Source organism: Argiope bruennichi, chromosome 7 (genome assembly GCF_947563725.1).
Source record: "Argiope bruennichi chromosome 7, qqArgBrue1.1, whole genome shotgun sequence".
Classification (NCBI taxonomy): domain Eukaryota; kingdom Metazoa; phylum Arthropoda; class Arachnida; order Araneae; family Araneidae; genus Argiope; species Argiope bruennichi.
Window position 1 is genome coordinate 64929010 of NC_079157.1, and position 21493 is coordinate 64950502.

General features: G+C 32.4%; 1 protein-coding gene across 1 annotated transcript in view; it reads right to left on the minus strand.

The window, feature by feature from the left end:
- Positions 1-2593: 2593 nt before the first annotated feature.
- LOC129974829 (monocarboxylate transporter 12-like) overlaps positions 2594-21493 on the minus strand; it is a 296075-nt gene continuing 277175 nt past the window's right edge. The window contains exons 5-7 of the mRNA XM_056087594.1: positions 19892-20273; positions 7933-8131; positions 2594-3038 (exon numbers count right to left, since the gene is read on the minus strand). Coding sequence (XP_055943569.1) covers positions 2621-3038; positions 7933-8131; positions 19892-20273 — 999 coding nt within the window. The 3' untranslated portion in view covers positions 2594-2620. The remainder of the gene's footprint in view (positions 3039-7932; positions 8132-19891; positions 20274-21493) is intronic.

The window sequence follows — 21493 nt, forward strand, 5'->3', positions numbered from 1 at the left end:
ACGTGTTTTATATATACAACTGTCCATTCTAATCGGACTCTACAGTTTATTCTAAACAGATAGCATATTAGACATATACATCTAACAAACACAATGGTCTAAATGATTTAAAGAATTATATTTCATGTAGTTTGAGTGAATACATATTCCAACGATTTACGAATTTTAAGTTTTTATAGAAATCTTGATCCTATAAATCGTATTAAAGGATATATTCTTGAGACATGCACATTGTATATTTAAAAAAGTTCAATTTTTTTATTGCAAATAAAACTGAATGAGCTATGAAAATTCGAATATGCCTATTTTTTTTAAAACGCATGGTTTTAGATCACCCTATTGGCCACCTCGAAGAAAATAATAACAATCAATGTCTAGAGTTTCCCCAAGGTTGATTGGTCAAAAAACTAGTTTCTTGGTTGTCCTAAAATATAGATTTCTTCATATGTTGGTCAGATTTGATCGCGGGAAACGTTTTATGATTTAAAAGTAAGAAATTCTAAAAAAGGAAGAACGTCATAAATTCATAGGATCGAAAGGAATTCTATAATTTTTATTTCGAAATTTAGATTCTATAATTTTTTCAGGATTAAATTGATTGATAAAAGCAAAATGATATGTTATTTAAGTCCTTTTGAAAGTAAGACTGAAAACAGAATTTTATGATGAGTCGAAGAAATTTCTAATTCTTAATTCTTTGAGATATAGCATAAATTATATATAAAAAAAACATATTAGGTAGTACACTTAAGACTTCACTGCAGAAGGATTGTATTTTGTGTACTCCTATTTATATAAATTTAAATATCATTTATACATTTAAATATCATATGTATTTTGATTTCAGGGTAAACGTTTTTAGTTTGATTGAAGTGCAATGAACAGAACATTATGGCTTCTAAAATAATATGAATTATATAACTATCAAAATTAGAAACCTTAAAATATTTTGCGAAGAAGCTATTAAGAGACTAAGTTACATAAAATAATATATGAAAATTTCAGCGACTATGGCGCTTCGGCGAACCAACATCCTTTTGAAAGTAAATCTTGTATTTTTATAAAAGAATACCAGATTGAAGTCCCTTTAGGGGAATATTTAAGTGCTTGTGTAACAACTACAAAGGATATCATAAAATCCTAATGAAATTAATTTTTTTTTCATTTGGAACGAGTTAACTGATTTGAAATTTTGATATATCTAGATATTTCAATAAGCGCATTGCAATTGCTTTTTGATTTATAAATTTGATTATTAACCGCTTAACTGTTTTGCCCGTATGATATACGTGCATCGATTTATTTGAATTTTTATAGCTGTTTCAAAAAATAAACCATTCATAACGATTATAATTCAATATTAAAATGACTTCGAATGCATAGATAAGTCAAGTATTCGATGGATTTCCATTTGAATCACAATAAGAAAATATTCTCAAAATTGAAAGTGTCATCTTATTAGATAGTAAAGAAAATAAAACAGTTAAGTGGTTAAGATGTTTAATAATATTCAAAAGGTACTTTTTTATTTTCTTATTACTTCTATTTGATTAACTCGAAAAGAAACATTTCCAATTCTACAACGTAATTTGATTCCTTCTTTTTTGTACTTTACCTCGTCCATACATTTGTCGCATTGGGATGAATCGCTGTATTTATACAGCATCATATGGTAGTTTTTTAATACTTGTATTGCTTCCGGGTTTGCTTGGTGATTTTCGGATTACGCCAAGTTTGCCAAACCTAATTACACAAAGGATACGATGATTTCGCCGAGATCGGTACATTCCCAGGTTTACTTGAAAATGTTTGTATCAATTTAAGATCATGAACGCCGAGTTGCCAGTCTCCAAGTTGACGACGGTTTGTGTTTTTTGGCAATTTATCGCTTTGAATCGTAAAAATAATTACCCAACCTATTCCAATTATCTGTTGCAACTGTACATCTAGTAAGAAACAAACAAACAAACAAAAGAATGTTCTGATCCAACGAAGGGAAAATCAGAAAACTGTTGGCGAGTGAGAGAGTTATGAGATTTGTTGGCACTAATATCCCACCATGATAATTTTATTCCATAAAGTATTTCTATTGGCTTAATATAAAAATTCATATTTTTATATTTTGCTCTACGAGTTTCCGAATCTCGCCAATATATATTGTCAATATTAGACCAGAATAAAAAAAAGAAATTTAAAAATCCACGATGATTCCTTGTTCCTCTTCTAGACTCAATATAGGATTGGTTTTGTAATTAATCGTAACCGTCTACTCCAATCCGCCTGAAAGCACACGGATAAATCTGACTGACCAGACCCCCACGGCAGCAGCACTGACAGGAACTATGGTTGAGTCCTAAGGACATCACCGGCCACGGTACAACCTTTCTCGTGGGAAATACGTCCCGTCATCGTTCTGTACTTACCCAAGTGGAGAAAACCCCCCATTATAACGGAAACTTCTTATTCTCACTCAGATGCCCCCTGTCTGAGAAAACTAATCAGTAACAAAAACACAAATTTCGTACTAGTTTTTGGAGGAAAAGCAAGTAGGGTTTAAGGGGAAGAAAAACGCAACAGCAAATTATTTGCACAATTTATTTTATTACAACACAACATCCATTCATACACTGCTGGTCACTTCTTCAATAATGGTCATTTGCCTCTTGGGCACAGCCAACTGCAAAGCACCAGGGTCAATTTCTTCTTCTATGTGACCACAACCATACCGGTTGATGATTTTGTGATCTTCTACGACGACGACCTTATTGTTCGTGGGGCGTCCGTTGTCATAGCATATCACAACATTGTCGTCGATCATGTCAAAGTCGACGTTTTCTTCGAATTCGTTGGGATCGTTCTCCCAGTGATTGCCAACTTCGTCCTGGGGTTCGGGGTGCTCCTGAAAGTTGTTTTGGCCCTCGAATCGTTTGCCGGTGTAGGGGTATCTTCGAGGACTTTCCTCGTCCGCTATGTCTACTGTATCGCTAAAAGAGATCGTTTTCTGACACTTAGGATGCCCACCCGAAGAACCTTGGTGGCTGTGGGTAAAAAAAAAAAAAAAATGAGAAATAAATGTTATTTTTCAAGCAAAAATTATCTACTATATAATGCGTGTTCTCATTTGCGAAACATTCAGTGCCGGATATTTTTAAAAATGTCTCTAAAAGTTTATTAAAATAAGAGAAAAAAATTTACATCGAAACAAAGTTGATATACCTGAAAATTTTATTTTTGGGATTTTAAACTGGTACAAAAATAACTTTTGCACAATAGCATGGCTATAATGAAAAAAAAAATATTAAAATTTTGATACATTTTTAATTAAAAATATGTTTAAAGTTTTGAAAAAACATTTTCTTAAGGAGTATCTTTCATCCAAGATGTAATTATGTGTTAAATTTTGTATTTATACTAAGCGGTCTGCCCTATAAAGCATCATCTTGCATGTCATAACACTTAATTTGCATGTAGTACGCCAATTTATAGTTATGCCAAGATAATTTTTTTTTCTATGGTTTAGAATAATTGTCGAATACTAGCATGTATGTTATCATAGAAGATTATTATCTATATTTATTAATAACAAAAATGAACGTGTGTGTTGGCATTTCACAGATGGCAACATTTTATCTCGAGCTACTACAGTTGGCATATACATATTTTAGAGGGAGCGAAAGTACACCTCCGAGGAATTTTTTTTATAAAATTTGAATTTGACAAAATTTCTTTTAAATTTTTATTCAATTCCCCCCCATAATTCGTGAAAATATTAGAGAATGAAAATAAAATTTACACCGTTTTAAGATTTCAAAATTAAGTTTTTGATGGTATCAAATGAACTATTGCAATGTTTTTTTTAATATTTTCAATTAATTCTTACAAATATTTTAAGTATATTGTATGAAAGTATACAACTCAGAGTTTGGAAGATTTCCAAATCGCTTTCATTGTTGCTATAATTTTTTTTCATTGCTTAGGATGCGATTAATCACACATTGAGTTCTCCGACCTTCACATGAGGCACACGGATGAATCTGAATGACCGGACCACCATGACAACATTAAAGGGAACTGAGGTTCGGTCCTAAGGACCCTCACCGGCCACGGTACAACCCTTCCTATGGGAAGCACGTCCCGTCATCGGTAGGGTGTAGTTTGACCCCACATCATTTCTGTACCCATCCAGATGGCGTACACCAACCACCATATTGAAAGCACCTTATCCTCATACCTGAGGTGCCCCCAGAAATGATTTAGGATGTGGGTATGAAGATACGACTTATATTTCCATGATGAGTATGTTTCTGCTTAAATTGTGTTTTTATAAATTTATTAATATTTTGTTATATTTTCAATTAAGTTTTAACTGCAGAATGCACCTTTAAAATGCACCTGTTTATAAATACTGCTGCTCTTTTCTATGATAAAATTGAATGTATAAAAAAATATAATCAGAGAAATGCTTGCACAGAATGCGGTAAAGCTTCTAAAATAGTACAAATTATATGTCTACAAAAATTTGCAGTTCAAAAATAATTTTTTTGAGCAGATCATTGGGACAAAGTTACAAATATTTATTTGTAGTTTTCAAACAACTATTAATTTCGGAAAATCACCTGGCCGCGCAAGACAGCTAGTAAATAAATACGGTATAACTAGGGATTGCAATACCGGACCAAAATTTCAATACCGGTTTTCGGTATTTTTTAAGTCTTGATACCGGTTTTAATACCGGTATTAGAAATTTTAGAAAAAGAAAGAAAACACAGGTGTTTCTTTGTTTTATTTGCCAGTTTTGTTAGAGAGTGTAAATATCACAAAAAATAATTTGTAACTTATAAATTATAACAGTATATAATCACAAAAAAGTAAAGAAACATCTTATTTATTTAAATTACAATAAAAGCGTAAATATCACTATTCAGTCTGCGGTACTATTACAAACTTTTGAAATGTGATCTTAAAAAACATAATGCATCAATTGTACTATCATTAAGCCTGAAAAGTAATTTTGTGTAAAAATTACCAGCTGTCGAAAACGCTCTTTCGGTATCTACGCTAGTTGGTGGTACCGTTAGCAATGAGCGATATACTTTTTCCAAGTATTTACCTCTAAATCCCTCATCTTCAAATAAATCAATTTCCCGTCGGATGGTATTGGATATAGCTGATTTCTGTATTGCATTTTGGTTCGTTGAATCTTTTTTTATTTATCGCTAATTCTAATTTTTGTTCAAGAGACAATTCCTTTTCACTATCGACAGTAGTGACACCATAATCTTCGATAATTAAACCGAATTGTTCCGAATGTGGATAGGATTGTGTGTAAAAAATTTTAAGAAAATTTACTCTAAACTTAATCAGATTTGAATTGGTTATTTTCTTCTTTTTCATTTTCATTTTCATTTTTAAAATCATTATAATTATGTAAATACCATAAGACATTTTCTATTTCGGTATGCCTTTCTTCTGTGAGACTTTTCAATGTAATATATAATTCTTCAGATAGTGATGTGTGCTGTTCTTTCAGTGACTGCAACATGAAATTTATTGTTAAATTAGCTGTTAATAAATTAAAATTTCTCCGACATAATGCCTCAATAGTCAGTTTTATTGGATGTAGAGCTGATATAGTTCTGGATATTAAGTCGAATTCACTGTCTGAAAAATTAATTTACAGGTTCAAGTCGATTATTGCTTTTTTGATTGGATTTCCCAGTTTCAAAAATTGTTCCATCATTAAAAGTAAACTGTTCCGACGTGTTTTAGAATCTAATATTAACATATATTCTGTTTTAGTATATATTTTAGTAATATATCCTCATTATATGGGAACGTTTAAATATCTTAACAATTTTTCGCACTTTATAAATTATAGGAAGAAATTCTTGATAGGGTAATATTTCATCCTCATTAGCAATATCTTCTTCAACAATTACATTGTCATTATCTTCATTGTCAATATCACTCTCATTCTTACTCTTTTCAAAGTTGGAATCCGAAATTTCTATATCCACAGTATTTGGATTCTTCTGTTCTTTATTTTTTTGGTATAACACATCTATTACTCCAACTTGAATTCTATGTGCACATAGAAAACTGCTGATTTGCACCAATCAACTTTGCAACTTTTTTCTTAATTGTTGCTCCATGAGTTGTTATGGATACAATATTTTCTTTCGGGGATAATCCATGTTTCGCTAATTTAGATTTAAGCAATTAATCAAGCCGTTAATTAGCTAATTCATTTCGCCCGTTAGGGAGACATAAAAACAAATACGTATACTATTTTCCTATGTTCGCGATACCTGAATATATAGTGGAGACAATTTTAAAAATTTCTAGTAAATACCGAAAAACCGGTATTACAACTTGTGAATACCGGTATTACAAAATTGTACAAATGGCTCAAAATATCGGTATTCGGTATACCGGTATTGCAATCCCTAGATATAACCAAGGTCGAAGAAAGATTAAGCACTTTTCAAAAGAAACACTGAAAAAAAAAGGTTTCATCGTAAAATTATTTAACTATTCAATCTATCATGCATTTAAATATATACATCATTTCGAATTTGCAATGCATTTAAAAATACGAAACACGTGGCATCTATTCAGAAGATAAAATAAGCACTACCTAGCTTTCCGATCAGCGATCTAATTTGATAGCTTTATCGAAATCACAACTTAATCAGTATCCGATGATCTATTAAGTTCATGTTACGCCTTTGTTATCTGATGCCATTTTTCACCAAAGAAACGTAGGAATATAACTATCTCGATAGTCCCATTTCCTACACTCAGTAGATAATCGAGATAGGCATCAGCGTATTTTTCTCAAGTGTCATCTCGTCTGATTCGCTTATTTAGAGTACATATGGCAATGAAAACCATTCAGCGAAAAAAGTGGCTTAGCTTAGTAGAAATATTAAAGAAATGATCGCTTTGTTTTTCGAAAATTATGTCAATACGCATTGATGTTTATTAAAACAAGATAAAAATTTGATCTTGGAACTAAAATTAATAATTGTGCCAATAATTATTAATTAATATAATATGTTCGAAGAAAAAAATCCGCATTTTCGCAATCTAAACTATTTTTTTGCAATCTGTCAAACAGTATGTTAAAAATAAATTTATTAAAATGATTTACATACTAAAATGTAAATTTTAATTTTTATAATTTTTATTTTTTGTCCTGAATTGATAATTTATTATTATTAGTATTATGTAACCTGAAAATTTTTCCTCATATTTATTAATAGATGGCGCCATGTGCTATAAATTAAGATCTAATTCAATTATTCGAGAATACACAAGTGCACAGCATTTCAAAGCTATAGCGCAGCAGAAAATGAGAAAATTTTCCCAATTTCATTTTTCTAACATAAAACAAGTCAAGTTAAACTAAAGGCAGAATACATAAAACTCAATTATAAGATGATTTTCAAAGTATTTGCCATCATTCTTTTTAATAATTAATGATTAAATCATATAAAAGTTATAAAGATCATAGAATAAACAACCCGAAAAGATTGACAGCTATCATAAGCATATTTTATTATTGTATTAAAAAGTAAGTTTTTTTTATTTTAAATATATTTTATTTCCTTGTCTCAAATCTAAAATAAATTATTAAAAATAATTCCGAATTGTCAAGTAATTCTTTCAATTTCTTTAATAGATGGCGCCACTCGCATAGAATCAAAATTCAATTAAATTAATATAATGATACTGAAGGTCTTAAAAAATTAATAGCGATTGTCATTGGAAACCGTAAACAGCATTACATTTCATATACATCTCAGGAATTGAGTGAACAATTGATGGCAATATTATAAACAAAAACCATTTTAAAAACTATTTTAAACCAAAAACAAATCATATTTAAATAAAAGTGTATGAAAAGCGGAATATGTCATGATATCTCACCTGGTGAGATGGAACTCCTGCGTGCAGCAACAGGAGGCTGTTTGGGAAGTGCAGGTACTGCAAGATCCCTGGCCCCTTTTTCTGCCCAATGGGGAGCGGGAGGTGAGGCGATTGAGGAACAGGGCCGCTGCTCCGGTGAAGGAGAAGGCAGCCGAGAAGTAGAATCCTGATCTGGAGCCTGCACTCTCGCTGATGTAACCTGAAATATAAACATGATAGTGAAATTGTAGTCTTTTTGTTCTCAGTATCAGTAAACAGAGTGGGAAAGCCGAAATTATGTATATTAAGACTAAAATTATCTAAATTATGAAAATGTATCATCACTGATCATTCATACACATCAAGAAAATAATCACCATTTTTATACACATGTGACCCCTCCCGGGGGGGGGGGCACCTCGCAATGAGGATAAGATGTTTCCGGTATGGTGGTGTTGGATCTTACCATCCTGGAGGGCACACGAAATGGTGGGGGTCTGACTCCTCCCATCTATGACGGGACGTACTTTCTTAGGGAAAGGTTGTACCGTGGCCGGTGATGACCCTTAGGACTCAATTACAGTTCCTGCCAATGTTGCTGTTGCGGCGGTCCGGTTATTCAGTTTTCGTCATCCGTGTGCCTTCGGGCGGGTAGGAGAGTCAGTGATATGACTGTACGCATGTGATAATTATTTTTTACACCACTTAATTTCAAAGATGGAGACAATTAAATACTTAGGAGTCACGCATATGCTTGAGTTCTCCAAGCCTTTTAAAGATATTGTAGTAGTACAGTATACACTTCCGAAAATCCGGCCTAATGTGGCGGATGAGCAGGCTGATAACAAGAAAGGCCGGAGTATTATGAACTCGTTGCTTTGCCCGCCAATTCCAGAAGTCAAAGTTTTTATTCCAAAATTCACTGTTATAATGCATGTTGTGTCACTTTTTATTCAGTACTAAGGCCTCTATTCATCTCAAGCCAAGTCAGATGTGAACGCGGCTGCGACCCGGTATAACATAGAAACAATTGCCGGTAACGTGGCGAGTTAAAATAGAAGTTTAACTGTACTGGTAGTTTATATATGTTTATATTCTGCACTGCAAGAATTTATTAGAGAAAAAGCATGTTAAGGGATATAAACTGTTCACATTTTAATATAAATTCTGTACATTTCACTGTGGTATACTTAAAAAAACTTTAAACATATCCTAAGAAGAATTTACAAATCCTGTACATATACCCAAGAACAATTTACGAATCCTGTACGTACTATGCAGTTATAATCAGAAGCAGCGGCATCAATTGAGATCCGTCACACACTGACGAAACAATGAGCAACGGGCAGAACGTTGCTCTTTTCCCTGTCACAACTAGTATTTTGCACACGGCACGCAGGAGGATCATAGCAGACGCTCGTTTCCAATACATTAGCAATCATGCGAATGCAATGCCTTATCTTCTTCAATTAATTACGATAAAATAAACTAGGCCGGATAGTCACGAACCGAATATTCGGGAGTGTACTGTACTTAACTGGGAGACTTCCCGTTCCGTAAGTATAATATCCAAGGTGTGCATTTTAATTTATTTCATGCGCAATTTCATGTGACGCCGATGAACATGCGATTTCGCTCACTGCAATTTCCTGGGATTGGTCAGATCATGGAAGCATCTAAAATATTTTTTAAATGATTTTAAAATAATCCTTCATTAGTTGAAGAAATACATTATGTTATAAATCACATTTTAAGTAATACCGGTCTTTACACACCAACTAAATCTTGCACCCATATGTAACCAACTTAATCAAAATTTTATAAAAAATGAAAATTTTAATTAACTTATATCAATGATATTCTGTATTTAACTTTTTGATTAGTTTTCCATCCGATGTTGATTTTCTCACACACGAAAATTTTAGGTGGAATTTAAATACATTTCATTTTTTAATACTGGGTTTAAGCACACACGCATTACAAAAATATTAAATTCATTTTTTTTTGCTTGCACGTTACTCCTGCTATATATAAGGGCCGTGGTGGCCTGGTGGTAAGGTCTCGGCTTCGGAACCGGAGGGTTTCAGGTTCGGGACCCGATTTCACCGAAGAACCGTCGTGTAAGGGGATCTGTTGCACGCTAAATCCGTCCTGACCAAACGTCCTCCCGCTGGTGTGGTGACGTGTGGAGAGGAGAGGGGGTGCCTGTTCAGGTGTCGTCCTCGTCATCTGACCGCGGTTCAAAATGACGAGGACCGTCCCAAAACAGCCCTAGTGTTGCTTCAAACGGGACGTTAATATAAGTAAATTAAACCTGCTATATATAAGAACTAAGATTAAATTTTAGATATAAGAATAGACGAATCAAGCCTAAATCTTTATTGTGCTGCAATGTTTCGTATTAGGCGTTTGAATTTCTCTTAAATCTTTTTATTGCGTTATACCATTAATAAAATAGATATCAAATAATTTCTTTACGATTTTTATTTTATTTTAATTATGTTTTGCATTATTTTTTATTGTTTAGATGCAGCTGTGTTCCTCCTTATAAATCTTTGTAATAGATAATGAAAAAAATAATTTCGCACGTTAATTTTAACTTAAAATTAAAAGTTATATACTTTCATACTTCATGCCCAAAATAATATAAATTTTTTTACTAATTATGATGAAAGCTCTAACTGTCACTCCGGGATCATAGTGCTGCCGCGGTGGCCTGATGGTAGGTTTCGGTGCCCGACAATTCTAGGTTCGAGACTGATTCCACCAAGAACCGTCGTGTAAACGGGTGTGGTGCAAGTTAAATCAATCAGGGTTGAACGTCCTCCCATTGTATGGTGCGGAGTTTGCAGAGGTGTCGTCCTCGTCATCTGACAGCGACTCAAAATTACGAGATCCGTACCAAAATGATATAAATATTTCTTTAAAAACGGGACATTAATATAACAAAACTAAACTTGCATAATGGAAGTTACCGTCCCAATGGTTACTTTTGTTTAGCAGAAATATTTATCCATTTGACATAATTTTAAAATGCATTTTTTTCATTCACTTAACCCCCATGACGGCCAGCTCAGACCTTTGATTTTAGAGCATTAAATAGCCCTCCAATGGGAAAGTAGTCTAGCCTTAGAATCCGTAATAAATATATAGAATAGTAATAAATATATACAAATATCTGGGAGGGGAGTTTCACTTAGTAGGTTTTGTAAAAGCGTGGTTTTTCGGAGATAATATTTAAATACGAATCACATACTGGTTATATATGAATATTTTTCAATCTTACCTCATCTCACATTCATCAGCGCCATCTAATAAGCTTTTGAGGTACTAGTAGATTATCATCCTACGGCAAAAATGCAAGTACCACAGAAATTTAAGAGATGGCGCTATATGACATTTTCAACATGAGAACAGATAGAAAAAGGTTCTAATAGATAGTTATTAAAAAAATTTTGTGCGTGTAAAATCGCGTTTTTCTAGAAAAGACACCTATATGGATAAACTTAAAAAGCAAAACCTTATCTAAATATAAAAATTGATCCAAAGCGTTAGATCCATTTCCGAGATACACGAAATAAATACATTTATAAATATATACCAGACATTCTCATTTAAAGTTACAAGATAAAACACATGAAATAAATTAAATCAAGACCGGTAGCTGCCAAGAAAGATAAATCCCAGATTAAACGGGACATAATGGTCAAGATATGAGCAATGTCTTAATAATTAGACCTAAAAATAAAAAGCAGTACTCTAAGGGAACCAAAAAATAAATTATTTGGACTTGTCTCACGAGTCCTCTTCTCTAAAGAGCAAAAGTCATGGCCTATTCAATTTTAATGAAATCCATTCCTTTCCTCCCTTTCTCTGCCTTGAACTCTTTATGGCGATGAAAGAGAGAAAGGGTAGAAAAGGGAGAAGAATAAAGAAAAAGACGCATCAAAAACAACACAGAAAATCAAATCGAAATTAAACATCCCTTCTCCAGTGCCAAGTGGAAAGTGAAATTTGATCTTTGACTGGGATTGGAAATTCAATCGATCTTGGCTACTAAACACTGAGAAAAGAATAATTCCTAAAAACCTATAACCTGCTGAAGGATAACATCTGAAGGATGCCTAAATAAATTTTCGCTAAATCTGCACCAGTGTACAGAAGGCTAAGAAATAAGCTGAATTATTCGATTGCGTAAGAATGCAAATAAACAAAATCAGTACAAAATCTAGGGAGGTATCTTCCCAAAACATTCGTGCATCCTCCCTTCATAAACGTGTCATGTTAGAGAACACCTGACATGGCATTGGCGTACAATAGTTACGAAATATTCTTTTGGCATGGATTTAGCATTTTTACTGAATCTGTCGTGACATCTTTGGCGAGTTATTTGGCAATTAATTCCTGGCATGTGGGCGGGCCGAGGTGGCCTGGTGGTAAGGTCTCGGCTTCGGAACCGGAGGGTTTCGGGTTCGAGACCCGATTCCACCGAAGAACCGTCGTGTAAGGGGGTCTGTTGCACGTTAAATCCGTCATAACCAAACGTCCTACCGCTGGTGTGGTGCGGTGTGGAGAGGGGGGTGCCAGCTCAGGTGTCGTCCTCGTCATCTGACCGCGGAAAAGAATTACGAGGTCCGTCCCAAAAAAGCCCTAGTGTTGCTTCAAACGGGACGTTAATATAACCTAACCTAATCTAATCCTTGCATGTGGATAATAGTTTTCGAAAATTTAATTTGTGTTTTAGACACATTTTTCTCAACCTATTCAAATAAAAATTTGACACAAACTACACTTTTAGTCAAAACATCCCATAAGTCATTGCGTTTCAGAATGTTTGCTTTGCTTGTTCCCAAACATACAGACCGACAGACAATCAACCGTAATTGGATTTGGTTCAAAATTGGACAGGTGTCAACACCATAGATGTTAAATATGTATTAAGTATCTATCTAACTCTTCTCGTTTTGTAGCTAATGTGTATATTCGGAACTTATATTTGGAAAACCAGACAAACGGACTTCCTCTGAACAGGTTTTACTTAAAATTTGATAGAAATCTGCCAATTTGTGTAAAGACCGTAAACCGCATTTCATCCGTCTAGTTCGAAGCGTTTTTGAATTTCCAAAAATATGTTTTTCGAACTTTTAAAAATATTTTCTATACTAAGTATATGAGAAAATAAATAGTTGATACTAAAAAAGTACGAAAATTTTAAATTTCATAGTATCAAGGCAATATATTTAAAAAAAGATTTATTTAAACTGCTTTATAATTAACTGTTTAAATTAAATTTCCAATTAAAACCCAAAATTCGAAAAAAATTGAATAACGTGCTTTTTTATATATAAGTTTTAAAATTCACGCGTTTCAGAAATGTGTTAGTATTTCTTTTAATATTTGCTTTTTTTTTTTCTTTCTGAAAATGAAGACCTTTCAGATAGACCAATATTGCTTGGGATAGAGCACCCACTATCAAGATTTTTAACTATATATAATTATAAGATTAAATTAACATTTCTAACTACGTTCAGATACTTTTTTTAAATAATGATATTTGAAGCGACATCTTTCTATTTTCAAATGACATTTATGCAAAAATCTTAAAATATTGTACGGAAATATTTCACTGCTGATTTTTTTTTATTTAATAAAACATAGAATTTTTTTTTTTTTTTGCCACATTTTTTTTTGTTAAACACTCAATATTTAAAAGCAAATGACCTAAATGTTAAATCTTTCGGTATATATAATCAATAATGCACTGGCTGTTAATTAAAGCAAAAATTTGCGAATAACTCAAAATTCTTGCAAATTATAAGAGTTTCAGTGTAAAATTATAATTTTTATTTATTGAAATTTCTATCTTTTCTCAAATTTTAAGAGGTGCATAACTATTCTAATATTGATTATTTATTGCATTAACATTTTCTTAGACCACATTATAAATTAAATGTATCTCACGTTTTAGATTAATTTTTAAATAGTATTTTTTATTGTATTTAAAAATGAAATCGCATTTCGAGAGAAAAAAATGGATGTATGTTTTTGTTTTTAATTTTAAATGAAACGAAAAAAGGATTTTTTTCAAAGCTTTCTAGATCAATATGTTAGTCGATCTTTTCCTTAAACATAATTTATTTTTTAAAAATTTCAATTTTTGTGAGTTTTTTCTTTGTCTTTTTCTCCACTTTGATGAATTTGTGTTATGATCCGATATGTAATTGGTATCAGGTGATTCATATTTTTTGAGCTTTTTTTTTAACTCGAAATGTTGTTTACTAATCTGAAAATACTTCTGCAAATTAATATTTGTTATAAGAAAGTGCTTTAATATTTTCCATGTTTTTATTGCCACAATTTGCAACATCAGAAGAAAATAAATTGTTAAATGATTCAAAATTACCTAAATTTACAACGATGCCATCAAAAACAAATAAATTTATAATGTAAAAATTCTAAAATAATATATTGTATATTGTAAAAGCAAATAGAAAAGGCAATAAGTTTTAAATAAAGTAACTAAAAATAATGAAAAAAGCTTATTTATTGTATTGTTTTGATTTTCAGCAGTTAAGTTCTATTAAAATGTCTTTAATTTTATTTTTAATTATCATTGATATAAAATGAAAAGTGTTTTGAAAATGTAAAAATACATACTTTCACACAAATTATTTTTAAAAAAATGGGATTATTGGTCAAAAATAAGGTTTGAAAAAGGCCTTTAAACCAAACTAGCAACCCAAAACACCAAAATTACAGTTACTACAAGTATGAAACGCTGCACATTTTGTGGTTTAAAAATTAAAACTTCCCAACTGAACTAGACATCTCTATCGCCGTCACTTGCAACATTGTTGTGATTCAGTTATCAATGTCCCTCAAATGTCACTTATTAAATTGAATAAAAAGGATTTTAAAATCCATAAGATAATGTACACCCTTTCTAATGTAGTATACCATAGTATCTCACTTCCATGCGTCAATTTTATTTAAAGTAACTGACATTTTTCTTGGCATATGAGAATAGATGAATTATAATGGACAGTTTGACTTGACATCATCCGGCCTACGTTCTGGATAACAGGTGGCTAGCAAAGTGCCTTTTCCAAGCGGGCGGTGAATATTTAATACGTTAGATCGCTTTCGTCTGAGCTGATCTGCATGACGTCGCGTGACTGAAACGGTTTAAAGCGGTTTATTTATTTATTTTTTTAGTAAAATGGCGGCTTGAAATACCGGGTTACTATAAACGATTCATTCAGTTCTCAAAACGATATATATACAAAAGTATTACATGTGAATAATAAATGGAAATAACCACAAACTATTTTTTGCACATTCTATAGATGTTCTATGTGCGTCCCCTGGATCACACGAGACGCGCGTTTGATGGTGGCTGAATTTGTTCCCCATATTTTGCACTAAAACTCCACATGGAATTGTGACAAATCCAAAAGGTGATTGTTTTTTTTTTTTTTTTTTTTTTTTTTGGTGGGGGATATGCAGATTTACAAAGATGTACAATCTTTTTTCTTCTTTGAGATATCAATAATTGGCACCTGGATAAAATACAACTAGGGTTGTTTCCACAATTCGCTGATGATTCCACGAATATTACTTAATTCTCTTGGCCTCCTATGTCACCTGATTTAGAACTTTATGATCTTTTCGGTGCACATTAAGAATATTGTTTATGTACTAAAAGTATTAGAAGAGCTCAGAGAATGCAATCAATCCTGCAATCATACTACAAAAAGAATTCAAATATCGCCTACAGTATGCCGTGGACCCCTTGGCGGACGTAAGACATTAGCAGATGTGCAAAAATGTTGGCGAGTATGTTAATTTGGCGAGTTTATATATCATTCTTATTTATATACGTAATGATTATACATCATTTTAGAAAGGGATAACATTTTTATATATAAATTCATGTATATAGAAGAGAGTTCTACTATTCGCATAATAAAGGCTACAAAATATCATTAGAAATGCTAAGGAAGGTCTCACTATGTCATCAAAAACTCAAAATCAAGGTAATAGAAATAGGCGTAAAACAGCAAGTTTAATCGAAGACGAAAATAAGCTTAACCATCGCCAGATGAGTAATTAATTGCTAAGACTTACTCATATAAACTAATGCTCCTATTTTTAAGAAATTTTATCTCTCAAAAATAGTTTTTGCATTAATTTAAAACTCAAAATATTATATTTTAGTGATATATATTTTATATATTTTTAATAATGTTTTAAAACTTAAATTGCTATATAATTCGTAAAAATATTTTATATCTCATGGTGAAGTTCAAATTCATTCATCAAAACATTTAATCTAATACCATTTTCCAGTATTAATATTAAAAAGAAAACTCTTTGGATATTTGGTTTAGCTGCAAAGTAAGATTTTCATGTCCATTTTCATTTCGTTGTATATACATTTATTAATTTACATACATTCCTGTATTTATTTTTAGTAGACTTGTTCAATTAAATTTATGGTTTTCAGGCGTATCAAATGACAATGCAAATTTTAAAAAATACATCATTAATCGTTTAATATCATAAAAAAATCATTAATCTTTCGAGACATGCTGGTCACCAAAGGCAGCCAGTTTGAATAAATTCATACTGGAGCTACTCGAATTCATTAAACAATAAAATACTTTAAACAAACATTAAGAATTAGGTGGAATTTTATATAATTTTTAAATGGAAATTCACCTGATTCCTGATTCACCTGATTTTTGGTGAAATGGATTATGAGTGAATCTTATGATTTAATTTATAGCTATCTGTATCACTCAGTAATTAAAATTATCAGATTATTATTATAAAACCACAGCAATCAGCTTAATGTTTGTAATCAGAGGTTGTCAGCTATACAATTAAATGAGTCTAAAGTAAAGCAATTACAGAAGTAATTTAAAGAAATGCCTACTCAAGCTATTCAAATACATAGAACTATAAAATACGCCCAATAAATATCAGGAAACTCATTTCATTAGATTTTATATTCCTTTTTTTTTAGTAAAAAAATGGAAAAATGTCTTGATTTATTGATGAAATTTTGTAAGCGACTTAATTTTGCTTCGTTCCGATACAATCATCAGAAGTAATAAATTCTGAATTTATTTCGCTCCATAAATTATTTCAAGTTCATTGTTGTCTTCTTTCCTTTTAATAAGATAATCACAGCCTACACAAAATGCATAGTATTAAAGCAGCACAATCAGGAGTAACACCTGATGATACCCATTTTTCATGTCAAGATATCACAATTTATGTTATTATACAGCCCCTCTATTACTTTGCAATTGATCTCACAGTCACTACATAGAGATACAAACGCCATCTTTTTTATTTACAACAACAATAAGAAAGAAAAGAAAAAAAAATAATCTGCAGTTGCTAGAAGGTGATAAACCATTCCTATAGATCTAGATGTTAAGTTGGATATAAAAAACAACTTCAGAAAAAAAATGTACACACCTATGGTTCGGCTAATAATTGAAGATAATTGCAATTTTCACCAATCGGTTCTGCCTTCGAACTTCAAACGAAACTACCCACTTACAGGGTGTTGGGATTCGAAAAAAAAAATGTTCGAAAGAGCTAGAAATCATTAAGCAGTGCTGGTGGAATAGCCAACACTAACAGCAAGAAAAAAGAAATATTGATTATTGGATTAGAAACATCTGGCATCACGCTGTGCCGGAAAAAAGATGAAAATGCAATGAGGCGGGAAAAAAATAGGAAGGGAAAAAACAAAAAACATATGTTCCATAATCTCGTTCGACGATCATCTGCTAGTGGCTAGGCGTGAAACAAACATTAGTCAATACGTATAATACAGACGGCTTTCAAAACAAAAGAATAAATGATCTCTCTGGATGTTGAGAATCACAACAAACCAATTTTATTATCGTCTGCATTATGATATATTCGAATTCGGAATATAATTTAATCACATCTGAAATAATAGATAGAAATATTTAGCTTTTCTTTTAAGTGAAAACATCAATGTTAGGAATTTAAACGTAATTATATTTCCAGTATTGTTATTTCCATTATTAACAATTTTTAAGATACGAACTCTTAATATTTCATACTGCTGTACTCATATTTCTACGCCAAATCGAATCATACCATACTTGGACGTATGGAATCTGAATGATTGATTCTTAAAAAATGATTTTTATACCTATCCATTTTTTTTAATCTTTATGCATAAGAAATATTTCGTTTCTAGCATAGAAAACTATATAAAAATTGGATTGCAAAAAGTATTAGTAACAAAAAATATTGATTAAAAAATAAATACGGATTAAAGATAAACATTTTAAAGTTATTCAGCAACAAGGTATATCTCAAATTTAAAAAAAAATCTGTTTATATTAATCAAATGGATGCACATGGAAATAAAGTTGTAAATGTCACCAATTTTTTTTTTAGAAAACAGCTTGCCCAAGTATTTTTAAGAATAAAAAAAATTTCTTCTTTTGCCAAAAGCCTTTAAAATGTTTAATTTGCAATGTCCAAGAGGGGAAGGAGGAGAGGTTGGATGATCTGGATATGAGAATGTATATTTGTTGTTCTTATTATCCATGAGATAGGATTATAGGAAGAGATGCCCATTGAGATACATGAATTTAATCATATTGTGTATTTTCTGCCTTCAGAATGAATTAGAAGCTACAATTTCCAAATATTCGTGCAGGAGATTTTTTAAAAAGTTTTTAATATTCTAAAGCATTGTGAAGATGTGGCGTAGTGCATTTCTGAGCGAACAGAAACACAGTATTTTCCCATCAATTCAGCTAAAATGGAACAAGATGCCGAGTAATAATTTTACAACTTTGTAAAATCTAAATCTCATCCCTAGTAACAGAACTTGTCATCAAAAACAAACATATTTCATTATCGTTATTTGAATATATTCTCTTTCTTCACATTTGTAAATGTTTACCGACCATTTGCCTCTTTTATAATTTCAAATTCTCCGGTATGGATATTTTAAAACTACGTTTTATATTTTATTTAATTTGATTCTGAAAATATACTAATGTTTCGGAAAGAATAGGAGAATTTTGAATTGCAGTAAAATTTCAAATATGATATATTCCATAGTTCAAATTTCTACATTAACAGCGCAAGTACATTTGGTCAATGAAGTCAGATTTTATCGATAACCAATCCCACATAGATCTCAGATCTTCAGTGGAATGCTCTTCCGTTTTTAAAAATATAAATATAAGACATTCTACAGCCCAGACCTCACCTAATGCGATTTCTGGCTGCCCTTAGTGTCAGAGAAACAATTTGTTAATTAGAAATTTGCATTGGAAGTTGATGAATCGAACCGAAATTCTACTAATCACGCCCGGAAGACATTGGAAATCCAATCTTACTTACTGGCAAGAAAATAAGTATGCGTTTGGGAGTCAATCGATACTTCTATATAGAATAAAACTGTAATAACACTAACAGCGACAGCGACCAATTAAAGAATAACTGCAAAATAAATATAAATTATGAAGTTTCTAGATTTCTTTTCAAAAATTTTTTTCTTTTCTTGAGCTATGTTGCAGTCTGCTCTTTTGTTAACTAACAGACTACGTTGTCATGTTGTGAAGGAATAATTGTGATATATCACACATTGACTACTCCGACCCACCATCTGGCACACGGATAAAATTTGAATGTTCCGGACGCTACATCAGCATTGGTGGAAATAAGGTTGAGTCCTAAGCGTCATCGCTGGCCACGGTACAACCCCTCCCGTAGGAGACATGTCTATCACCGGAAGGGAAGGTAGTCAACCCCACATCATTTTTGTACCCGCACCATCATGCCGGAAGCTTCTCATCCTCATATCTGACACCCCCCCCCCGGTGGGAGGAATAAATGTGGTATAAAAACATGGCATATTTTTCTGAATCTTCGCATAGATATAAGATAGATTAGATGAAACCTTACAAACCTGCAACAGGAATTCCAATCAATACTGGAATACTCTGAGCCCATTCCACATAGGCCCAAGCTCGGCTGAAACTCTTCGCCCGAATCTTTTCGAACACTAGCATTTTCAAAGAGTAGTGTAGACCACCACAGGGGATTCCGTACATCCATGCGAACAGGACGAATCCATAGTAGCCTTGTGCAGCGCTGACGGACATGAGGCCGAGGCCCATGATGACCATGGCAGTCTGGCAAAGGTACTGCCTACCGATGATGCACTCAGCGTTCTTCTTCACAAGCAGAATGCCGAAGATTCCACTTCCGATCGAGAAAGAGATTCCCAGATGGAACTGGAGAAGTAATATCAAATCTTCTTCTAGTCCAACAGCTGAAAGGAGTGGTATCTGCAAAAAAAGTAAAATACAAGATTAGTTTTCATCTATACAAGATTTTGAAAAATAATGGCGCGTTCCACTACAGAGTTTGCAATCTGTGACTGCTCATTACTTTTAAATAAATGCATTATACGAACAGAAATTTTCAATAGCATTTGTAAAGAGTGCCACAGAATTAAAGCAAGATTTAAATTTCCCACCATTCGTGCAGTAAAGTGTTGGAAACCCTATTAAAAAATCATTTGACAGTTCATAGTTTAGGGTTAGTAAAAATGGACATTTACACAATAGAACAACGTATTATTAAGTATTTATTTGAATTAAATGAATACTTAGGTTCTTTCGTAAAATTATTACATTTTTATTGAATTGTAAAGTGCACAGGATAGGGTTATGTATGGAATAACACATAGTGTAAATGACCACCACGACTTTGCTGGCATATACGCACTCTTTTGTCGATATATTCCATGACCATTTTGCATAAATGTGGCTGAATTTTATTGATGCAGGCAGCGTTGGATTTCCTCCTTCAATGCACGGCTTGTTAGCACAGCCCTTTGACTCCAAATAACCTTATAAAAAATCCAATGGTGTTAAATCATACTACCTAGAGGGCAAATTCCCAAGTTTTTGAACTGTACCCGCTAGACTTTCATTATTTTTGAAATATTGTACAACAACGAAAACACATTGTTTTATCGTGTAAAGATCCTTTTTTACTAACTCTAAACAATCAGCTGTCAAATGGTTTCTTTAATAGGTTGCCAACACTTTACTGCACGAATGGTGGCCAATTAAAATCTTGCGTTACTTTTGGGACACTCTATATTTACCAACTATGCTAATTGGTATTTCGATAGGCTTTATGCTTTATAAGAAATCTAATATATAAAAATCTCATGTCACGGTGTTTGTGTTCGAACTCCTCGGAAACAGCTCGACCGATTTTCATGAAATTTTTTATGTGTATTTGGCAGGTACGAGAAGAGGTCGTAAAGTATATTTCACAACGCTAGGTGATTAGGGTGTTCCTATCCACGTTCACCGTACACTGAGGACATCAACGCTTGCTTGAAAGCATCGCCACTATGACGTAATGTTGAAAAAGGCCAGCTAAAAATAAACACGCGCGTCCAAATGCTACAAGATCTATCTGCTGATACATTCTCGGACCAATTGTTAGATATCGGTGATGGAAAAGTTGCTGTCTATGAAAATACTGGATG